At 31.2% G+C, this 16,940-nt stretch overlaps 3 protein-coding genes and 1 non-coding gene across 4 annotated transcripts; 1 reads left to right on the top strand and 3 right to left on the bottom strand.

Annotated features, from left to right (window-relative positions):
* Nucleotides 1-1,790: 1,790 nt before the first annotated feature.
* On the bottom strand, nucleotides 1,791-3,403 carry LOC103870361 (transcription factor DIVARICATA). Its single transcript, XM_009148492.3, has 3 exons — nucleotides 3,130-3,403; nucleotides 2,491-2,884; nucleotides 1,791-2,368 (listed from the first exon to the last, which is right to left on the bottom strand). The coding sequence occupies exons 2-3, from the start codon at nucleotides 2,880-2,882 to the stop codon at nucleotides 1,996-1,998; spliced, it is 765 nt and encodes a 254-aa protein (XP_009146740.1). The 5' UTR covers nucleotides 2,883-2,884; nucleotides 3,130-3,403; the 3' UTR covers nucleotides 1,791-1,995.
* Nucleotides 3,404-3,681: 278 nt separating this feature from the next.
* TRNAR-CCU lies at nucleotides 3,682-3,754 on the top strand. The gene has a single exon. It is a non-coding gene; the product is annotated as a tRNA-Arg (tRNA).
* Nucleotides 3,755-10,043: 6,289 nt separating this feature from the next.
* On the bottom strand, nucleotides 10,044-13,507 carry LOC103870360 (laccase-22). The gene is made up of 6 exons (XM_009148491.3): nucleotides 12,532-13,507; nucleotides 12,302-12,453; nucleotides 11,968-12,212; nucleotides 11,567-11,698; nucleotides 10,549-11,481; nucleotides 10,044-10,365 (listed from the first exon to the last, which is right to left on the bottom strand). The coding sequence occupies exons 1-6, from the start codon at nucleotides 12,619-12,621 to the stop codon at nucleotides 10,235-10,237; spliced, it is 1,683 nt and encodes a 560-aa protein (XP_009146739.1). The 5' UTR covers nucleotides 12,622-13,507; the 3' UTR covers nucleotides 10,044-10,234.
* A 223-nt stretch (nucleotides 13,508-13,730) lies between these two features.
* On the bottom strand, nucleotides 13,731-15,853 carry LOC103870359 (probable sugar phosphate/phosphate translocator At3g11320). The gene is made up of 4 exons (XM_009148489.3): nucleotides 15,392-15,853; nucleotides 14,641-14,744; nucleotides 14,309-14,537; nucleotides 13,731-14,183 (listed from the first exon to the last, which is right to left on the bottom strand). Exons 1-4 carry the CDS (start codon nucleotides 15,851-15,853, stop codon nucleotides 14,037-14,039), a joined length of 942 nt encoding a protein of 313 aa, XP_009146737.2. The 3' UTR covers nucleotides 13,731-14,036.
* Between the last annotated feature and the right edge of the window lie 1,087 nt (nucleotides 15,854-16,940).

The raw sequence follows: 16,940 nt of genomic DNA, 5'->3' as shown, positions 1-16,940 counted from the left end.
GTTATATATAATCGGCTAGCTAGCTAAATCTAAACCCTAGACTAATTTCCGAGATATGGAACAATGTGTATTTTGTCACTTACAACATTCATAATAATTTGTTTTAGATACTATAGAATAACCATTTAAAGAAAAAAGAACTCGAAGTATTAATAACTCAACTTTCATGATAAATCTTTTAGCTATTATACAGCATGAATTAGTATACTTTTATTTTTTTAGTTATGTTGATCACTTAAATTATCAACTTTGAAGGTGAATCCTGATAATTTCTAAATGATTATCCAACATTCAAATCATCTTATAGGCAGTTTCCATTTTAGAAAACAAAATTAAAATATGGGTCATATATTATCATGCTGTCAGTGCATATCACTATGCTTTATCGTTATTCATATATGATTGCATATATATTTTTAAAAAAATTGTTTCAAGTTGCATAATTAATTATGTGACGAGGACTCTTAGTAGTATTTTGGAGTTGAGACTCGCATGAAATTTATGCCAGAAAAGGAGACACGCATAAGAATATATAATTGAATAAAACAAGTTGTTTTATAGTATTTTGTACATATTTTGTTGAAAAGACAATAAATTTTCACTATTTAACAAATATAGAAAAAGAAATTAGATTTTCATGTCGACAAAAAAGAAGTAGACTTTCATACCGCTGCTCTGTTTTTGCTACTTCTGCTAGGATTCTTGATTGTCTAACCTCTGCCTCTTCTGCTGAGATAGTCTGTTGTTTTGACTGAAAGATTAGTATGATATCTTGTTTGTCTTTGTTTTTGTTAATCGGTTTGTAGTTTGCTTCCCATGTTTAGTGTCTTCAAATCTGTATTTTTCTTTGATCTTCATGGTTTACTAATGAAATTTACAGATGAAAAAAAAATTCATACTACTGTTCGTGATCTGAACGATAGATTCCCTTTGCTGAATATGGTCAGCAACTTAAGTCATTTGGGAATATCTTTCGTTTTATTCTCTTGGTGATTTGATTGGGACAATAAATATTTTGGAAACAGCAACTTAAAATTTATTTATTTGTTTTCTTTGTCGAAGGTCTAATAGTGACACATTTATTTACAAAGTTCAAAAAAAAAATCAGAGGTTTTTCAAGTGATTTCTTAGTTCCTTTATATTTTTTCCTTTAATTTTACAAAGAGATAATTTCTGCAATGATGTGATGAAAATATAATTTTACTAAGTTTACAGAGGTTAAGTACTAAGTATTTTATTTCTTAAAATAGCTTTCTAACTACTAAGCATGGTAAATATATTCTTAGAACAGCATAGTAAATAAATCATTTTATTAAGCGTATGCTTAAAGTACGCAACAATATATTTTCTAATAATATTGTAACCTATTTTTGTATCCAAATGACACCATTTTATTTAACTCTAAATATATATGTGGGGAGGCAAAGGGGTTGGTGTAATAGATGAGAAGAATGAGATTCTTTGGTCGGAAGTGGAAAGCAGACTCAGCCTCTATTGTATACTCAAATCAATTGTTTATACCTTCTACCTACACTAACTCAACATTTCTATTTCCCCATATTAATTTGTAACTTTAAGTATTAAATAATATTCGGGTGAATCCGTGATCTTGTTACTAAAACTATAGAATTTCTCTCATACAAATCTAAACAAAAACATTAAACTTTGAACAAATCTCTCATTTATGTGTGGTGCTGGATCTTCCTAGTCTTGATATCTTTGCATTTAGCTTCATAAAATAAGTTGTGGTTAAATGTTATCATAACCCACGTCCTTTTAACAGCACTATATTAATGTAGCAGAAAACATTGAGATTATAATTTTTAATATAGATTTCGTAAACACAAATAAACACACACTGACGCACATACAACTTCACATTCATGTATAGAAAACAAGATTGTGACACAACAACATAAATAAACTTGAGTTTTTCATTACAGTTTTACAACGCAACTTCATTAGAACTTTTGAGTTTGGTGATTATATCTTACTTTACGCTCCGGCACTAAATGCATTTACTCCAGCAAAGTTAAAGGCATCATCAAAGGGAGCTGATGATGGAGAGAAAAGATTCGGACTCATACACATTAGTCCCTCCTCGGCATTATCCTTTTCGATAAACCCTAAATCAGGGAGGATATCTCTATGATCAGAAAAGGAACGGTTGAGATTGGCATTTAGAAGATTGCCGGTTGTGATGTCATGGATGCTTGGCCGGCGCTTATCCTTTGCTCCAGAGAGTTGTCTCTGGTAATACTTTTGGGCATGGCTTGCCACTTGCGTTGGGGTCTTAGACACGACGAAGTTTCTCGATATGTTTCTCCAATCTCCCTTCCCGTACTTGAGAAGCCCGAGCAAAAATCTCCTGAAGAGAACAAGAAACAGCAATGTAAGCCCTAAGAACAGGGGAATGACTTGTGTAACAAGAAACATAGAAAGTGTGACGTGCGTAAAAAGAAACCAATATAGGGCAAAGAGTTTCTTAACCTGTGTTCTTCCTCTGTCCAAGGGACTCCTTTCTTTCGATCGTGATCAGATCCTCTGGCTCCATTAGGTCGCTTTCGACACGTGTCTTGGGTAAACCCCAAGGGAGAAGGGTAACCAGGAATGGGGACACGTCCTTCTTCAATATCGAAAACGTCTTCTTCGAGCTTACTGTATTGATTCATAACATCAAAAACAGTCTTTCCAGGGATCATGGAAGCAATCTTGAACCAGCGATCGGGGGAGTCTTCAGGGTAGATGGCAAGGGCTCGTTCAAACATCTTGTTCTCTTCTTTAGTCCAGATGCTGCTCGGGCTTTGTAAGCTCATCATATCTTGACCAACAAACCGGTAATCAGAGATAGGCACGTGAGAGAGTGGATTCAGAGTCTCCATAGCTAAGAAAAGAAAAAAAGAAAAAGTTTTAAACTACAAAAACATCTCAAAAAAGTCCATTTCTCTGTGTGTGTGTGAACGACTGATGAATGATTTGTGGTATGTCTTAGGAAAATATGGAAGCTTATATTTATATATATATATATATAGGACTAGTTTAATGATAAATAATATTAGGAATCAAAGTGAGGAAAAATGACAAAAGGGAAGGTAAAATCAAGAACCATATACTGAAGGAATCAAGAACCTGATTTGGGTGAGAGATTTCAAGCATATAAAACCGACCCCCGAATCTGGAAGAGACTTAGAGCTTTGAAGAATCTATGAGAATCTGCAAAAGTAGGTCGTCTAAGGAAGACAAAAGACAGCAAAGCCACCAGATGAGAATAATGAGAAGTTGAAGCTGTGATGATGAGAAGAGTCGGAGTGTCAGACTCACAAACTGAAGACTCGATTATAAAGGACAAGGAGGAAGAGTATTATAGAAAGAGTCACTATTAATTTGGGGGCACTGAGGAGAAAAAGGATAGGCTCTTTTGTTTTTTGTTTTAATAAGTGAAATTTGGCATATTCTGAATGGAGAAAAAGTAATTGGTTACCACTCGGATTCTTGCGGTTCATTAGAAAAGATTTATTGATTTATTTAAATGATTTTAGTAATAAAATAGTCGGAATAACACGACAAATTTATTCTATCGTCACTATTTCTTCTGGTGGTCACACGGGTTGACTATGTAATTGACAAATTTATTAAGTACTTTACATAATATTATATATAGTTAAAGGTGTAAGCATACAAGCGCCTGTAGCTCAGTGGATAGAGCGTCTGTTTCCTAAGCAGAAGGCCGTAGGTTCGACCCCTACCTGGCGCGTATTATACTTTTTATTTTTTTGTTTATGGGCATTGTTCAGTGTAATAACCATTTGGTTCTGCGGATATCTGATAAATCACTTATATATCCAATAAATCTTTCGGTTCGGTGTCGGTTTGGTTTCGGATCAGTTTTAGATATCTATCTATACTATTATTTGCGAAGTAAATTTTTGGAATCGAGCTCTCACATTAAAAGTTAGAGTGGTTAATATCGTTTATACCCTTAATGAATAAAATGTATAAATAAATTAAAAATAAAAACGAAATTTTAATATAATTTATAATAAACGAAAAACATTAAAATTAATAATAGTAAGAATTATCCAAAATCTAAAAATATAATTTAAAAAAGAGATAATTTCTGTATATATTGTATTGTTATCTAAAAAAGTCTTTTAGTAAAAAGTTAAAAACATAAATTATATAACTAAATATTAATCAAATAAAATTCTTAATTATATAATTAAAATAGAATATTGAATTATCCAAAATCTAAAAATATAACTAAAAAAATATAATTTCTATATATATATTGTATTATTATTATTATTTTCTATACTATTATTTACGAAGTAAATTTTTGCAACGGAGCTATCACGTTAAAAGTTAGCGCGATTAATATTGTTTATACCCTTAATGAATAAATTAAATAAATTAGATAACATAAAAAAAAAATTTAGTATTTATTTGATTAGATAAGTGCTTACAATTAATAAAAATAAAAATAATCTATAATTTAAAAATATATTTAAAAGAAAAAGATAATTCCTATATATATGTATATATATTGTGTTGTTATCCTTTTTTTTGAATTATTGTGTTGTTATGCAAAAATATATACTTTAATAAAATGGTTAAAAGTTTAAAAACAGAAAATACATGATTAAATAAAATTATTAATTCTATATAATTGAAAAAGAATATCAAGTAATCTCTAAGATTTATATATTACTTATTAGTAATGAATAAAGTGTACAAATAAAATTTTATAATACATAAGAATTTTCAATGAAAACATAAATTGTAATTTTTTAATTAGTAATACATGTATTAATAAGTAATTATAAAATCTCTACGCCCGCACGTGCGGACGAAACACCTAGTATCTATACTATACTAAAAGAGGGATATAAGCCATGGAGAGGGTGTCCACATATGATAGAAAAATCAACCAATCAGAGAACCCGAAATTGCCATGTCATCTCATTTACTTTTCGTAAAAAATAAAAAAAACAATGCGAAGGTGAGAATCGAACCCGGGTTAGTATGATATATATATAAGACAGTTACCACTAAGCCATTGAAACATTCTTGGACACATATACAAGAACCACTAAGTATATAATCACAAACTCTTATGTACATTTACAATAATATAAATTCAACTTTCAAGACTCCGATACTTTGTTTTGTAAAAAAAAAATAAGTAAGTGACTAAGCTGATATATTCTTAGAAAGTGTGAGAACGTTGACAAATATGAAAAAGCATAGATTTTTGTTTTCGTGACAAAGTTAAGAATTTTGTAAAAGTAAGTTTAACATATAAATTTTCGTGACAAATATGAAAAGCATAGGAAACAATTAAAATATACTTCTCTAATGTCTTAATAAAATATTATTTAAGGATGTAATAATTAAATATATTAATTCAATAAATTTTGTAATTTATAGACAAAATAATAACACAACAAATTTTGAAATATTTGTTTAACCTATCGATTTTTTTCATGAGAATCCAACTAAAAAAGATAAAAAAAATAATTAGATTTACAAAATTTAATTACCATTTTATTCAATTTTGATTAATTTTAAATTGTCATAATGTATCTTTTTGAAGTTACAAATATGAAAAAGCATAGAGTTTTGTACAATTTGACAAAACAACTCAAAACATATTTTTCTAATGTCTTAATAAAATATTATTTAAGGATGCAATAATTAAATATATTAATTCAATAAATTTTATAATTTATAGACAAAAAAATACCACAATTTTTTTTAAAACATTTGTTTAACCAATCGATTTTTTTTTCATGAGAATCCAACTAAACAATTAGATTTACAAATATTTAATTACCATTTTATTCAATTTTGATTCATTTCAAATTGTAATAATGTATCTTTTTGAAGTTACAAAAAAAATAATGTTCTTTCTTTATTAAACTAACATTATATATAGATTCTATATACACAAAATAAATATAATATAACAACATAAGCTTGCTTTCCCAGATTCATATGAAAACTTTTTAAGTTATCCACCAAAGCAAATTAATTATATCAATGAAATTGTTAAAATACAGCAAATTAATATATAATTTTATTTTAAATTAAATTATTTAAAAAGTGTATTTTCGTTCAAACAAAATAATAAATAAGTAAAACTGATTTGATGGTAATTTTTATGATATATATATATATATATATATATATATATATATATATATATATATATCAATTCTGTGAAAGAAATAGAAGTTTAATATGAAAAAAAATCTTAAATACAAAAACCTCTAAAAAGTAACAAAAAAACTAATAAATTAAACTATGATATCACTTAAAAGCTTCTTAGACCATATTAATAAAATATTTAAGTGATAATAAGACAAATTTGATTTTTTTTCCAGCAAAAGTTTATTATTAATTAGCATCAGTTATTTCAAGATGTTTAAGAAATGGTGGACAAAAAAATAGGATGGACATTAATGATATATAAACTATGAATAGTACTTTGTGAAGCAAACTTAGATAAAATATCTGCATATCCATTTCCAGTCCTTTTTGATGCCTAAATTCAATTTCTTCAGAGTAGTTATTCCACAAGTAGATCATATGAGATATTGTTTTGATATCTAGATTTGTTTTTTCAATGTTAAGATGATTGATAACTGTAAAAATGTCTCCTTCGAATATGATATGTCTATAACCGAGTCCCCAACATGAAACAAGTTTGTTTAAAAAGTAAATAATTTTATTTTTCTTATATTATATAATCAATATATATTATTTACTGATAATAAAAATATAGTTATTCTTCTATCACAAATATCTATGCAAATATGTGAATCAAGTACAACAATCAAACAGCATAATGATTTTCATAAAGAAAATTTAAAAAGTATATTTATGTTATGTAGTCATATTTTATATTCTTTAAATAATGTAATACAATATTATACATTATTTTTTTAGAATTGAGAAATACATATATCAGTTAGACAAATTAAGCGATAATTAAACAAATTTGATTTTTATTTTGTGAGCAAAAAGTTTATTATTAATTAGCATTACTTATTTCAAGATGTTTAAGAAATGATGGACAAAAAATAGGATGGACATAAATGATATATGAACTATAAATAGTTTTTTTTTAAGCTGACTTAGACAACACATATGCACATCAATTTCCAGTCTTTTTTTATGCATAAATTCAATTTCTTCAGAGCAGTTATTCCACAAAGAGATCGTATGAGATATTGTTTTGATATTCAGATTTGTTTATTAATTGTTAAGAAGATTGATAAGTGTAAAAATGTTTCATTCGAATATGATATGTCTATAACCGAGTCCCCAACATGAGACAAGTTTGTTAAAAAGTAAATAATTTCATTTTTCTTATATTATATAATAAATATATATTATTTACTGATAATAAAAATATAGTTATTCATCTATCACAAATATCTATGCAAATATGTGAATTAAGTACAACAATCAAACAACATAATGATTTTCACAAAGAAAAAATAAAAAATATATTTATGTTATGTAGTCTTATTTTATATTCTTTAAATAATATAATACAATATTATACATTATTTTTTAGAATTGTGAAATACATATAATATCTTATCCGCGCGTAGCGCGGTTAAAAAATCTAGTATCCATGTAATATTTGAATCTAATATATATACAAAATAAATTAGTTAATATATCCAAGTGATTTATTGGTTACACTATTACATTTTTGTCAATTTAACCAGAAGTGTTAATTTTATACGTATTTTAATATAAAAATATCGTATATATTTATAATACAAAAAATACATAAAAGATAATGTGATCTGGTGGTAACAATATTCTCACTATCTATCTTATTAAAACTGAAGTACAAAATGAGATTGTTTGGAAACATGTATATGAGTTTAAAAAATAAGAGTGTTTGGTAACATGGATTGTAGTCTTTTAAAAAAATATTACTTTTGTTTGGAAATAAAGATAGTAGTATTTAGCAAAAAAAGTAATGGGCTTATGTTATTAAGAAAAATTGAAAGTCCATCATATTATAAGAAATTATCTATTTGGGTCAGTTTTAAAATGAGTCAAATCATTTAAACTTTTTTTTCAAAACTAACCATAAAACAAAATTTAAACTTTATATACATATTTCAAATCAAAATAATAATTCAAAATTGATTTACATCATAAATTAATTGAAAAATATACATATATTCAAAAATGAATTTTTACTAAACTCTTTTTCAATAACCATTACTTTTGTTTGAAAACAAGGATAGTATTATTAAGCAAAAAAGTAATGGGCTTATGTTATTAAGAAAAATTGAAAGTCCATCATATTATAAAAAACTATCTATTTGAACCAATTTTAAAATGAGTCAATCTAATTGCCTAAAACTTTTTTTTCTAAACTAACCATAAAACAAAATTTAAACTTTATATACATATTTCAAATCAAAATAATAATTCAAAATTGATTTATATCATAAATTGATTGAAAAATATACATATATTCAAAAATGGATTTTTACTAAACTATTTTTCAATAACCATTATAAAAAATGTTGTCAACATATATATAAGAAAAATACAATACGAAGCCCAATTTGAAATACCAACTCAAATTATGGTTTTTATATTTCATATTAAGTTTTAAAAATATAATATATGTAATTATTTATATGATGGTACATATAAAATACGATTAATTATATGATGACAATATACGATACATAATAATGACTAGGGATGGACTTTCGGTTACCCATACGAGTTTGGTTCTGATCGATTTGCATTTCAGATTTCCGGGGTCAAAGATTTCAGCCCTATTAGGATGTTTCTAAATTTTGGTTTGAGTGTGATTCAGACCTTTGCGGGTTTGGTTCGAGTTTGGATCCATTTAAATTATTTTTAAAGGTTTAAATCATTATATATTTTAAATTTCTCAAAATCTATAAATAAAATAATATATTTCCTATAAATTTAAATAAGATATGTCAGAATACCTAAGCTTAACATATCAATTGGCATTTAAAATTTTTGGATACAAAATCAATAAATATTTTAAGTATTTTTGGTGATTTGAGTATACCTTAACTATTTCAGATATTTACTTTTGACTATCTATATATATTTTCAAGTATTTAAACCAATTTAAAAGTATAATTCTTGATGTTTTATATACGTTAAATCTAAATATAATTAAATATATAAGTATCCGAATACTTCGGTTCGGATCAGATTTGGATCTCTAAATAACAAAACTTTGAATAATTTGAATATTTAATCAATTTATGTTCGGGTTTGGTACTATATTTTCGGATCGGTATCGGGTCTGTTCCTCGGATTCATTTTGCCAAACCCTAATAATTACATGAAAAACAAATATCAACATATTTTTCAAAATATACATCCGCGCAGGCGCGCAGATTAAATATTAACATATTTTTCAAAATATTTTGCTATCAATTTTGGTTCGGGTTTGGTATTACACTTTCAGATCAAGATCGGTTTCGTTCTTCAGATTTTGATTTTTTTCAAGCACTAATATTAACATAAAAAACAAGTAGCAAAATATTTTTGAAAAATACACCCGCGCGGATGCGCGGGTTAAAATCTAGTTTATGTTAAAGTGGAGTTGATGATATTTTAACTTATATTAAAAAGTTGAGACTTGTTTTTGGATATCGAGTGCCAGTTCGGTTCTCAGTTCAAATATTTGAGAGTTTCAGATATTTCGGTTCGGTTTTTCGGTTCTAATTTTTTATTCGCAGGGCTATTTAGTGTATCTATGTCGGCCGAGATATTTTTTTACAAATTCAATAGTTAAAGCTCCCACCATCTCTCCATTTAAAGTAATTTTTACTTGTTTGATGTTTAGAAAAGTTACAGATTGCTTTCCCTAAACAGAAAAATCCAATGAACTCCACCACCTTTTGTTATTATTACAGGTCTACCATACCAAATTTTAATCTAAACAAAATATTATATCGCTTTACAGCTGAATCGACATTGCATAGCATGATAAACATATATGGTTACTGGTTATCTAAGTAGAAGTCTTGAAATTTCATTTATGTTCCAATCATAAATTACTTTTTGTACAAACTTAACAAGAACAAAGAGAGAAAATATGCAAAAGACCTGAGAAAGTCTTCTAACTTTTCAGGCTATTGAATCTTTCTTGATTGCACAAGTAACAAAACAATTCTCAAAGCTCAACATACGAAGAAGATCTCTTTTAGCATTTGGGAAGATCACTTGGAGGCGGTGGAAGTTTTTCATTAGAATATTTGCCGTCTTCCACTAGAAACGCCATCTTAAGTCCCCAAGAAGTGTGCACTTCCAAGTGACAATGGAAGAACCAAACACCTAACCCACATTCAAAATTAGTTTGAAATCACTTAAAACAATACATATGTTAAATTTGAGATTATAATGGACGTTTAAATTAATTGGTGATGGATTGATCCTAATATTTTATATTTTAATTTATTATTTATTATTTCTCCAACTACGACTGATGTAGTAACAATATACTTCAAGATTTGTTACCTGGATTGTCTGCTATAAACCGAATGGCTGTCCATCCAGCAGTAGGGACACTAACAGTGTTCCTCTCGACCGGATCAACGAGGTTAAACTTCTTAGGATCCATCAACGGATCAAAGTTCCCCAATCCCTTACCAACCACAAAGAAGTTTGATCCATGCAGATGCGTAGGATGGCTCTCCGGTGCTATAACACTTGTCCCTTGGATAACAATCTGTACCGTTGCGTTAAACTCAAGTCTATATACTTGTGTTCCGTTCTTTGTCTGAAGATTACTCAACGGTATACTATTATTACCGCCGGTGTAGTCAAACGGCGTCAAGGGTCTCCCCGGAAAATCATTGGTGAAAACGCCTTGGCTTTTGTTGAAATAATGTGCTTGTAGCAAAGCCATCGCTGGCATCACAAAGGTGACGTTGTTGATGTCGGCAATGGTCTTGGTTCCGTTAATGCACGTGGCACACGGGTTTACGCCAACTCCTATAGCGAAGAACAGCGAGTGGTCGATCTTTAAAGGAACGTTGGTCGGATACTTGAGCGAGTTTAGGCTTCTTAGAGAGTCTGAGAAGTTTTGAGCGATGCTTGTAGCGTTTATTGGAGGAGTATTGGACATAGTCAAGGAGTCTGTTGTTGTTGTGTTTTTGTAACGCAAAAAGGCGGTTGCGGTTGCGTTATCAACGGGGACAACGGTGTCCATGAAGGGAGAAATGGTCATTAAGAAGTTTCCTGTGGGATGGTTAGCGGTCAAGACTGCGTTTGCTGTTTGGCCTGGACCTAAGAAAAGCGTTTCGGTATTATACGGTTTAGTGTAAGATGCGTCTACTTCAACCACGGTTAAGTTGTGTTGTGCGATCTTGAAGAAGAGCTCGTCGTTAACTGCGGCGTTTATGATCCTTAAGAGGTAACTCTTCCCGGTTTCAACGTGTATTGTGTATCCTGCGATCATAGACAAACAAACCTAAAATAACCAAACCGGATTAAACCAAATAGCATAATGTTCAGCCTAGTACATAGTACATACCATGAGAGTTGTTGCAACCGGTGATTGGACCGGTTAGTCCGTTAATGGTGTGAGCGTCTGAGAGATTTGGTGGTAAACCGGATTGTGTTGATTGTTTAATCACATCTTCAACATCTGATTTCCACCATTCACCTGAAAAATTCAGCTCACAAAATAAAAAGTTGATTGAAAACAACAAAAAAGTGAAAATAAATTATATTTTATAAAAACATTAGATGAAATTTATATTGCTATGATTTAGATATAAATAAACAATATACTATGAAAATTATAATTTTTCTTAAAAATTGTTTATGAAATTTATAAAAATATTAAATAATAGGTAAATATTTTATTTTGAATAAGGTCCCCAAAATCTCATGCTCTGCTAGCTAGTAACTAACTAGCTATATAAAGCTAACCGAAAACGATGACTTTATCGGTATGAGGCCGAGGAAACGGGTAAGGTACACCGCGTTTCGGAAGTATGACTATAGCACCGTGGACTGTCGCCCTAAGCCACGAGATATGAGCATGCCATAGAAGCGTTCCTCGTTGTCCCGTGAGCGTGAAATTGTATATAAAATTTCCTCCTGGTTGGACCGGACATTGTGTTATATAGGCCGGACCATCGGACCATCCTGTCCTTAACTGTTTCACACCATGCCTGAAAAAAAAAATGGAGAGATATGTTAAAGATTTGTTTAAACAACTTGAATACATGGAGTCACTCACTCTTTTTGCGTTTGTACCTACCAGTGGATAGTGACGTTGTAGCTGACGCTGTTGGTGAGGTTAACGATCACATTATCGTCTTCTCTAGCGTATAGAGTTGGTCCAGGGAACTTGCCGTTAATGGTAACTATTGGTTTGGTTGAACAGAGCTTGGTCATGTTCTTCATCACTACCTGTCTCATAAAGGAGAAGATTAAACTAGTTGTGGATTACTTGTTCTCCAAGAAGACTAGCAAATGTGTAATACTTACATTGAACTTGTAGTGACGAATGTTTGCCTCAGCCAAATATAGCAAAGAGAGAAACACAAGAAGAAAAATTCTAGCACAAGAGTAAGTCATTCTCTCTCTCTCTCAGTCTTTGCTTGGAACTGAAGTTGTGACGACGAATCTATGAGTCTATAAATAAAGGCTGTGTGTGTAGTCATTTTCTAGGTTTCATTATTGAGTTTTTTTAACTTTAAAATTACATAAAGAAGAGAACGCTACATAGAAGATAGGATAATAACACTTTGAAGTTAACTTCTCATCTGCAAACTCAAGTTAAGAGAGTAGAGCTACAACAATTCACAAGTAGCTTTCCATGGTGGAACTAGAGACAAAACATACTCTTATAATATTTCCAACAGTCATTAAATCTCTCTTCGCTTAGATTAGAATCCACCTACCTACTATGGAAGATTCTTGTCAACTTCACTTTAATCACTCAGATTTTTCAAAAACTAATAAATAGAAAGAAAAAAAAGATGAATAATTAAATAACTCAAACTGTTGAAAAGAGATATCTTGCTCTAGGTTACTCCCAACATATTTTAGTTGTCCCAGTCTTCATCACTAGCACCGAGAGTGTTTCACTCAGAATCCCATTTCATACAGCACACTGAACAAGCCTACGCCATATTTTCCATTGTTTCAACATTGCCTCCCAATGATTCTTGAGCTGCATCTTGTTAAAACCTCGCTCTACTCTGCTGTTGAAGAGGCTCCAATATCTTTGGCTAACTCCACGAATACTCTGCGGTGTTCAGGTTCCCATGCAGCTTTCACATTCATAACTTATTTCTATATATAGTATTTAGACAAGAAAACTAATAAGTTTAGTGATTGTTTGGTTTTCTGTGATATTAATATCCTTTTAGCCACCTGAATAAACTACAACTATACATGCATTGATGCACATATACACAATATGCCTTTTATCATTGTGTGGCTGGACCATTATAGTCAGTATGCTCTTGTTCTCTGGAAAAGACTGAAGTGTAATTGGTTTGGCAAGACAAAACATTGTTGCAGAAGAATAACACCTAGTCTTGTCTGGTGTCACTTGTCTTGAATAATCTTGATCAACATATATAAGGCCAATTCTATTATATGTTTGAAATGGAAACGCTGACTTGAGATATGCACAATCCAGTGAAACTACAGAACATAAAGTCGGATTCACAGACAGGTGAAAGAAAAAGCCTTTTGTCTTTTCCATTAATTAATCAGTGTTTGTAAATTGTTGATATCACAAAACTAGATTGTAAAAGAATCGACAAAAAAATAAGGAAAGCTAAATCCAAGTTACTCTTGGAACAACAACCTACGACAAAAGCTGCAGAAAACACAAAAGAAAAAGAGCAAAGAAAGGGAAAAAAATATCACGTATTTGTCATCAAGTCCTCTAAATGATTGCTTGTTGGAACTCTGATCCTTTGATGCTTGGTCCCAAGATGCTGTGTTAAGGTTTCTTGTTCACAGTAAAAAGAAACTTCTCATTTGCTTCGTTTCTTGGCTTCACTGTAGAGGATAACTCCGCAGACAGTGAGCGAGTAACCCAACATTCCAGTCACTGAGACAGGGTTCTTGAATATTAGGATCGAAACCACCACCGCTACTGCACCTTTGGCGTTTCCTAGCACCTGTCATAGAGTAATTCATTAACTCACTTATTAGCTGATAACATGTGGTCACGCACAGAATGGCTTCATATGATAGAAATGATGCCAATTTAGACAAATGTATAGAAGAGATGTATTGTTGTTACCTGCAGAGTCAAAGCGCTGGTGTGTTTGGTGACTAAGAAATTGGTCAAGTTCACGAAATAAGCGAGAGCAGAATTGAAAAGCAGATACCAAACGATTCTAAAATCGTCTCTGGCAAGTGCGATTGTGATGCCAACAACGTTCTTCTCCATGATAAGGGTAGCAGGAAGAAGGAACACAACAGCTATGGGAGCCATGTAAAGCAGGAGATTCATGGAGTTCAGCTTCTCCCTTCAATACAAAATTTCAGTAAGAAACTTTCAACACCACTCTTACCAAAATACAGACTCATCAAAGACGATAAATCTTCATCAAAGATGATATTATCTCTTACCCTTCTGAAGATAGCAAAATCCCTTGAAGAACTGATTTAAGCGCTCTCGCAGCTGTAGCTGCAATGCACATAATGAACCCAAACAGGTGGAAACTTGGCTCACCCTGACCAATACATCAAAAACGAGAAAAGAAATAAGACAGAGAGTCAACTCAATCCAGATACGAAGCTCAAAAGTGAAACCAAACAGATGCCAAGGGTAAGCATACGCTGCACACAAACAAGAAAAGCTTCTCTTCTAAATAAAACTTTTGCACATCATATAAAATTCATAGTGAAGTCATTGAGTAAGAGTAATAACAGAACTCAGCAATCCCAAAAGTTCCCTAAGATGAAAAGTTCCCTAAGATAATCTATCAACATCCAAATATGAATTAAATCAATCAGATTCAAGCTCGTAACACTCTATTGCACTTCAACTTCACAATCTCCACCTCCCTAAAGCTACACACTTTCATCACCTACCCAAGACAAAACCCTTGATTTCAACATATGCTATGATTCACATCAGAAACCATCTCAACTTTAGGGAGATAATAATCCCAAATATAAATTTGAGTATATTCGAGCTTAGATCAGTCCCAAAAGTTCCCTAAGATGAAATATGAATGAAACCAATCAGATTCAAGCTTGTAATCCTCTCTACTCCTATAGCACTTCAAAACAGTAAAGCTACAAACTTTCATCACCCAAAAAAAAAAAAAAATCAAAAAGATCACATTTTTAATTTATTTCGAAAGTAAATAATTACCCCACTGGCAATGACAACACCGGTAACAACAGGGACGAGCGTGACATAAGTCAACCAAGCCTCCCTCTTCATCGTTATCAAATACGCAAACACCGCCGTGAAAAACGGCGTCGTGGCACCAATCGCCTGGTTAAACGAAACCGGAAGGAACCGGAGCGATATGTTCCCGAACACCACCGACACGCAGAACACGAGGCTCAGCGCCGCGATCTTGAGGAACTGGACGCGGGATCGGACCGTCTGCATAGGGACCATCTTCATCCACGCGATGGCCACGTAGCTGAGGAGCGAGCACGCCGTCATGTGGCACATCGTGAGGAAGATCGGGTACTTGAACCCGTAGTTGCTCAGCAGGTACTTGTTCAGGAGCAGCACCCCGATGTTCGACGAGTACCACGACGCCACGAGCCCGATTGTGAAGAACCGGCCGTTCCCCGCCGCCGCCGCCGCCGCCATCTTCATCTGATTGAAATCGAAGAAGAAGAGAGATTTTTTGTATTGGTTAAATCTTCTTCTTCGTCTTCGTCTCGTGTCTCTCTGTTTGCAGTTTCATGAGAGTTTAATGTATATTTTTATAAGCTTTTCTCTCACTGGATACCAGTTTCTGTTTAGGCCATCTCCAACCCAACTCCAAAACACTATTTTAGTGTGATTTTGACACAAAAACTTTCTCCAACCCAACACTAAAAATCACACCATTTTAGTGCAACACTATAATTTCACATCAAATTTGGTGTGACACTATTCACCACACTAAAACACTATTCACCCCACTAAAACACTATTCACTTAATTTATTAATAAAATAGACAATTAAATAAATGAAAAATAAAACTATAAATACATATAATATTATAAAATAGCTTTTAGTGTGAAATTTGGTGTTATGGTTGGAGAAGAACTTTTTTTTAGTGCTAAAATTACACTAAAATAGTGTGGTTTTGACACTATAATAGTGTTATGGGTTGGAGATGCTCTAAGTATTTAATTCTTCAATAAATGCATTCATAAATTAAAAGGAATTGTTTATTGATTACTCGAATAATAATCAAAGTGGTCATGGATCATATGTGTATGAACCAAGGAAAGGAACGTCTTTGACTTTTACTAGTTTCTCCATTATATATCAAATAAAATATAATTCAGATATATCTCGATTGATCCGGTCGGCCTAAAAAAAACGCAATTAGTGATATAGAATGAATTAGTTAGACATGAATTTGGAATACTTTCTGTGTTAGAAGTTAGACCGATCATCTGTTACGATCTAATATGTAAACTATTTGGACCGAAACTCAAATTCAGACTAATCAAAATAGTGTTAATATATTAATTCATGACTTTTTTTTGTCCATTATATATTAAATAAAATATAATTCAGATATATCTCAGTCGATCTGGTTGGCCCCGAAAAAAACGCAATTAGTGATATAGAATGAATTAGCTACCGCACTGTGTGACCTTGATCTAATATGTAAACTATTTGGACTGAATCTGAGTTTGACTGACCAAGTAACGTTAATACATAATTCATGACTCTTTTTTTTTG

Source organism: Brassica rapa, chromosome A05 (genome assembly GCF_000309985.2).
Source record: "Brassica rapa cultivar Chiifu-401-42 chromosome A05, CAAS_Brap_v3.01, whole genome shotgun sequence".
Lineage (NCBI taxonomy): Eukaryota > Viridiplantae > Streptophyta > Magnoliopsida > Brassicales > Brassicaceae > Brassica > Brassica rapa.
Note: the sequence above shows the minus strand (reverse complement) of the source record. Positions and strands in the feature narration are given on the sequence as shown.

Bases quoted from the DNA above. Each gene is read 5' to 3' on its own strand.
- LOC103870361 (XM_009148492.3), bottom strand. From the start codon at position 2,882: ATGGAGACTCTGAATCCACTCTCTCACGTGCCTATCTCTGATTACCGG. The intron at 2,369-2,490 runs GTTAAGAAACTC...TGTTCTCTTCAG, and splicing joins TGGACAGAGGAAGAACACAG to GAGATTTTTGCTCGGGCTTC.
- LOC103870360 (XM_009148491.3), bottom strand. From the start codon at position 12,621: ATGACTTACTCTTGTGCTAGAATTTTTCTTCTTGTGTTTCTCTCTTTG. The intron at 12,454-12,531 runs GTAAGTATTACA...TTTATGAGACAG, and splicing joins TTCGTCACTACAAGTTCAAT to GTAGTGATGAAGAACATGAC. The intron at 11,699-11,967 runs GTTAGCTTTATA...TGAATTTTTCAG, and splicing joins CGATAAAGTCATCGTTTTCG to GTGAATGGTGGAAATCAGAT.
- LOC103870359 (XM_009148489.3), bottom strand. From the start codon at position 15,853: ATGAAGATGGCGGCGGCGGCGGCGGCGGGGAACGGCCGGTTCTTCACA. The intron at 14,745-15,391 runs GTAATTATTTAC...TGTATTGGTCAG, and splicing joins GTGTTGTCATTGCCAGTGGG to GGTGAGCCAAGTTTCCACCT. The intron at 14,184-14,308 runs GTAACAACAATA...ACTCTATGACAG, and splicing joins CCAGCGCTTTGACTCTGCAG to GTGCTAGGAAACGCCAAAGG.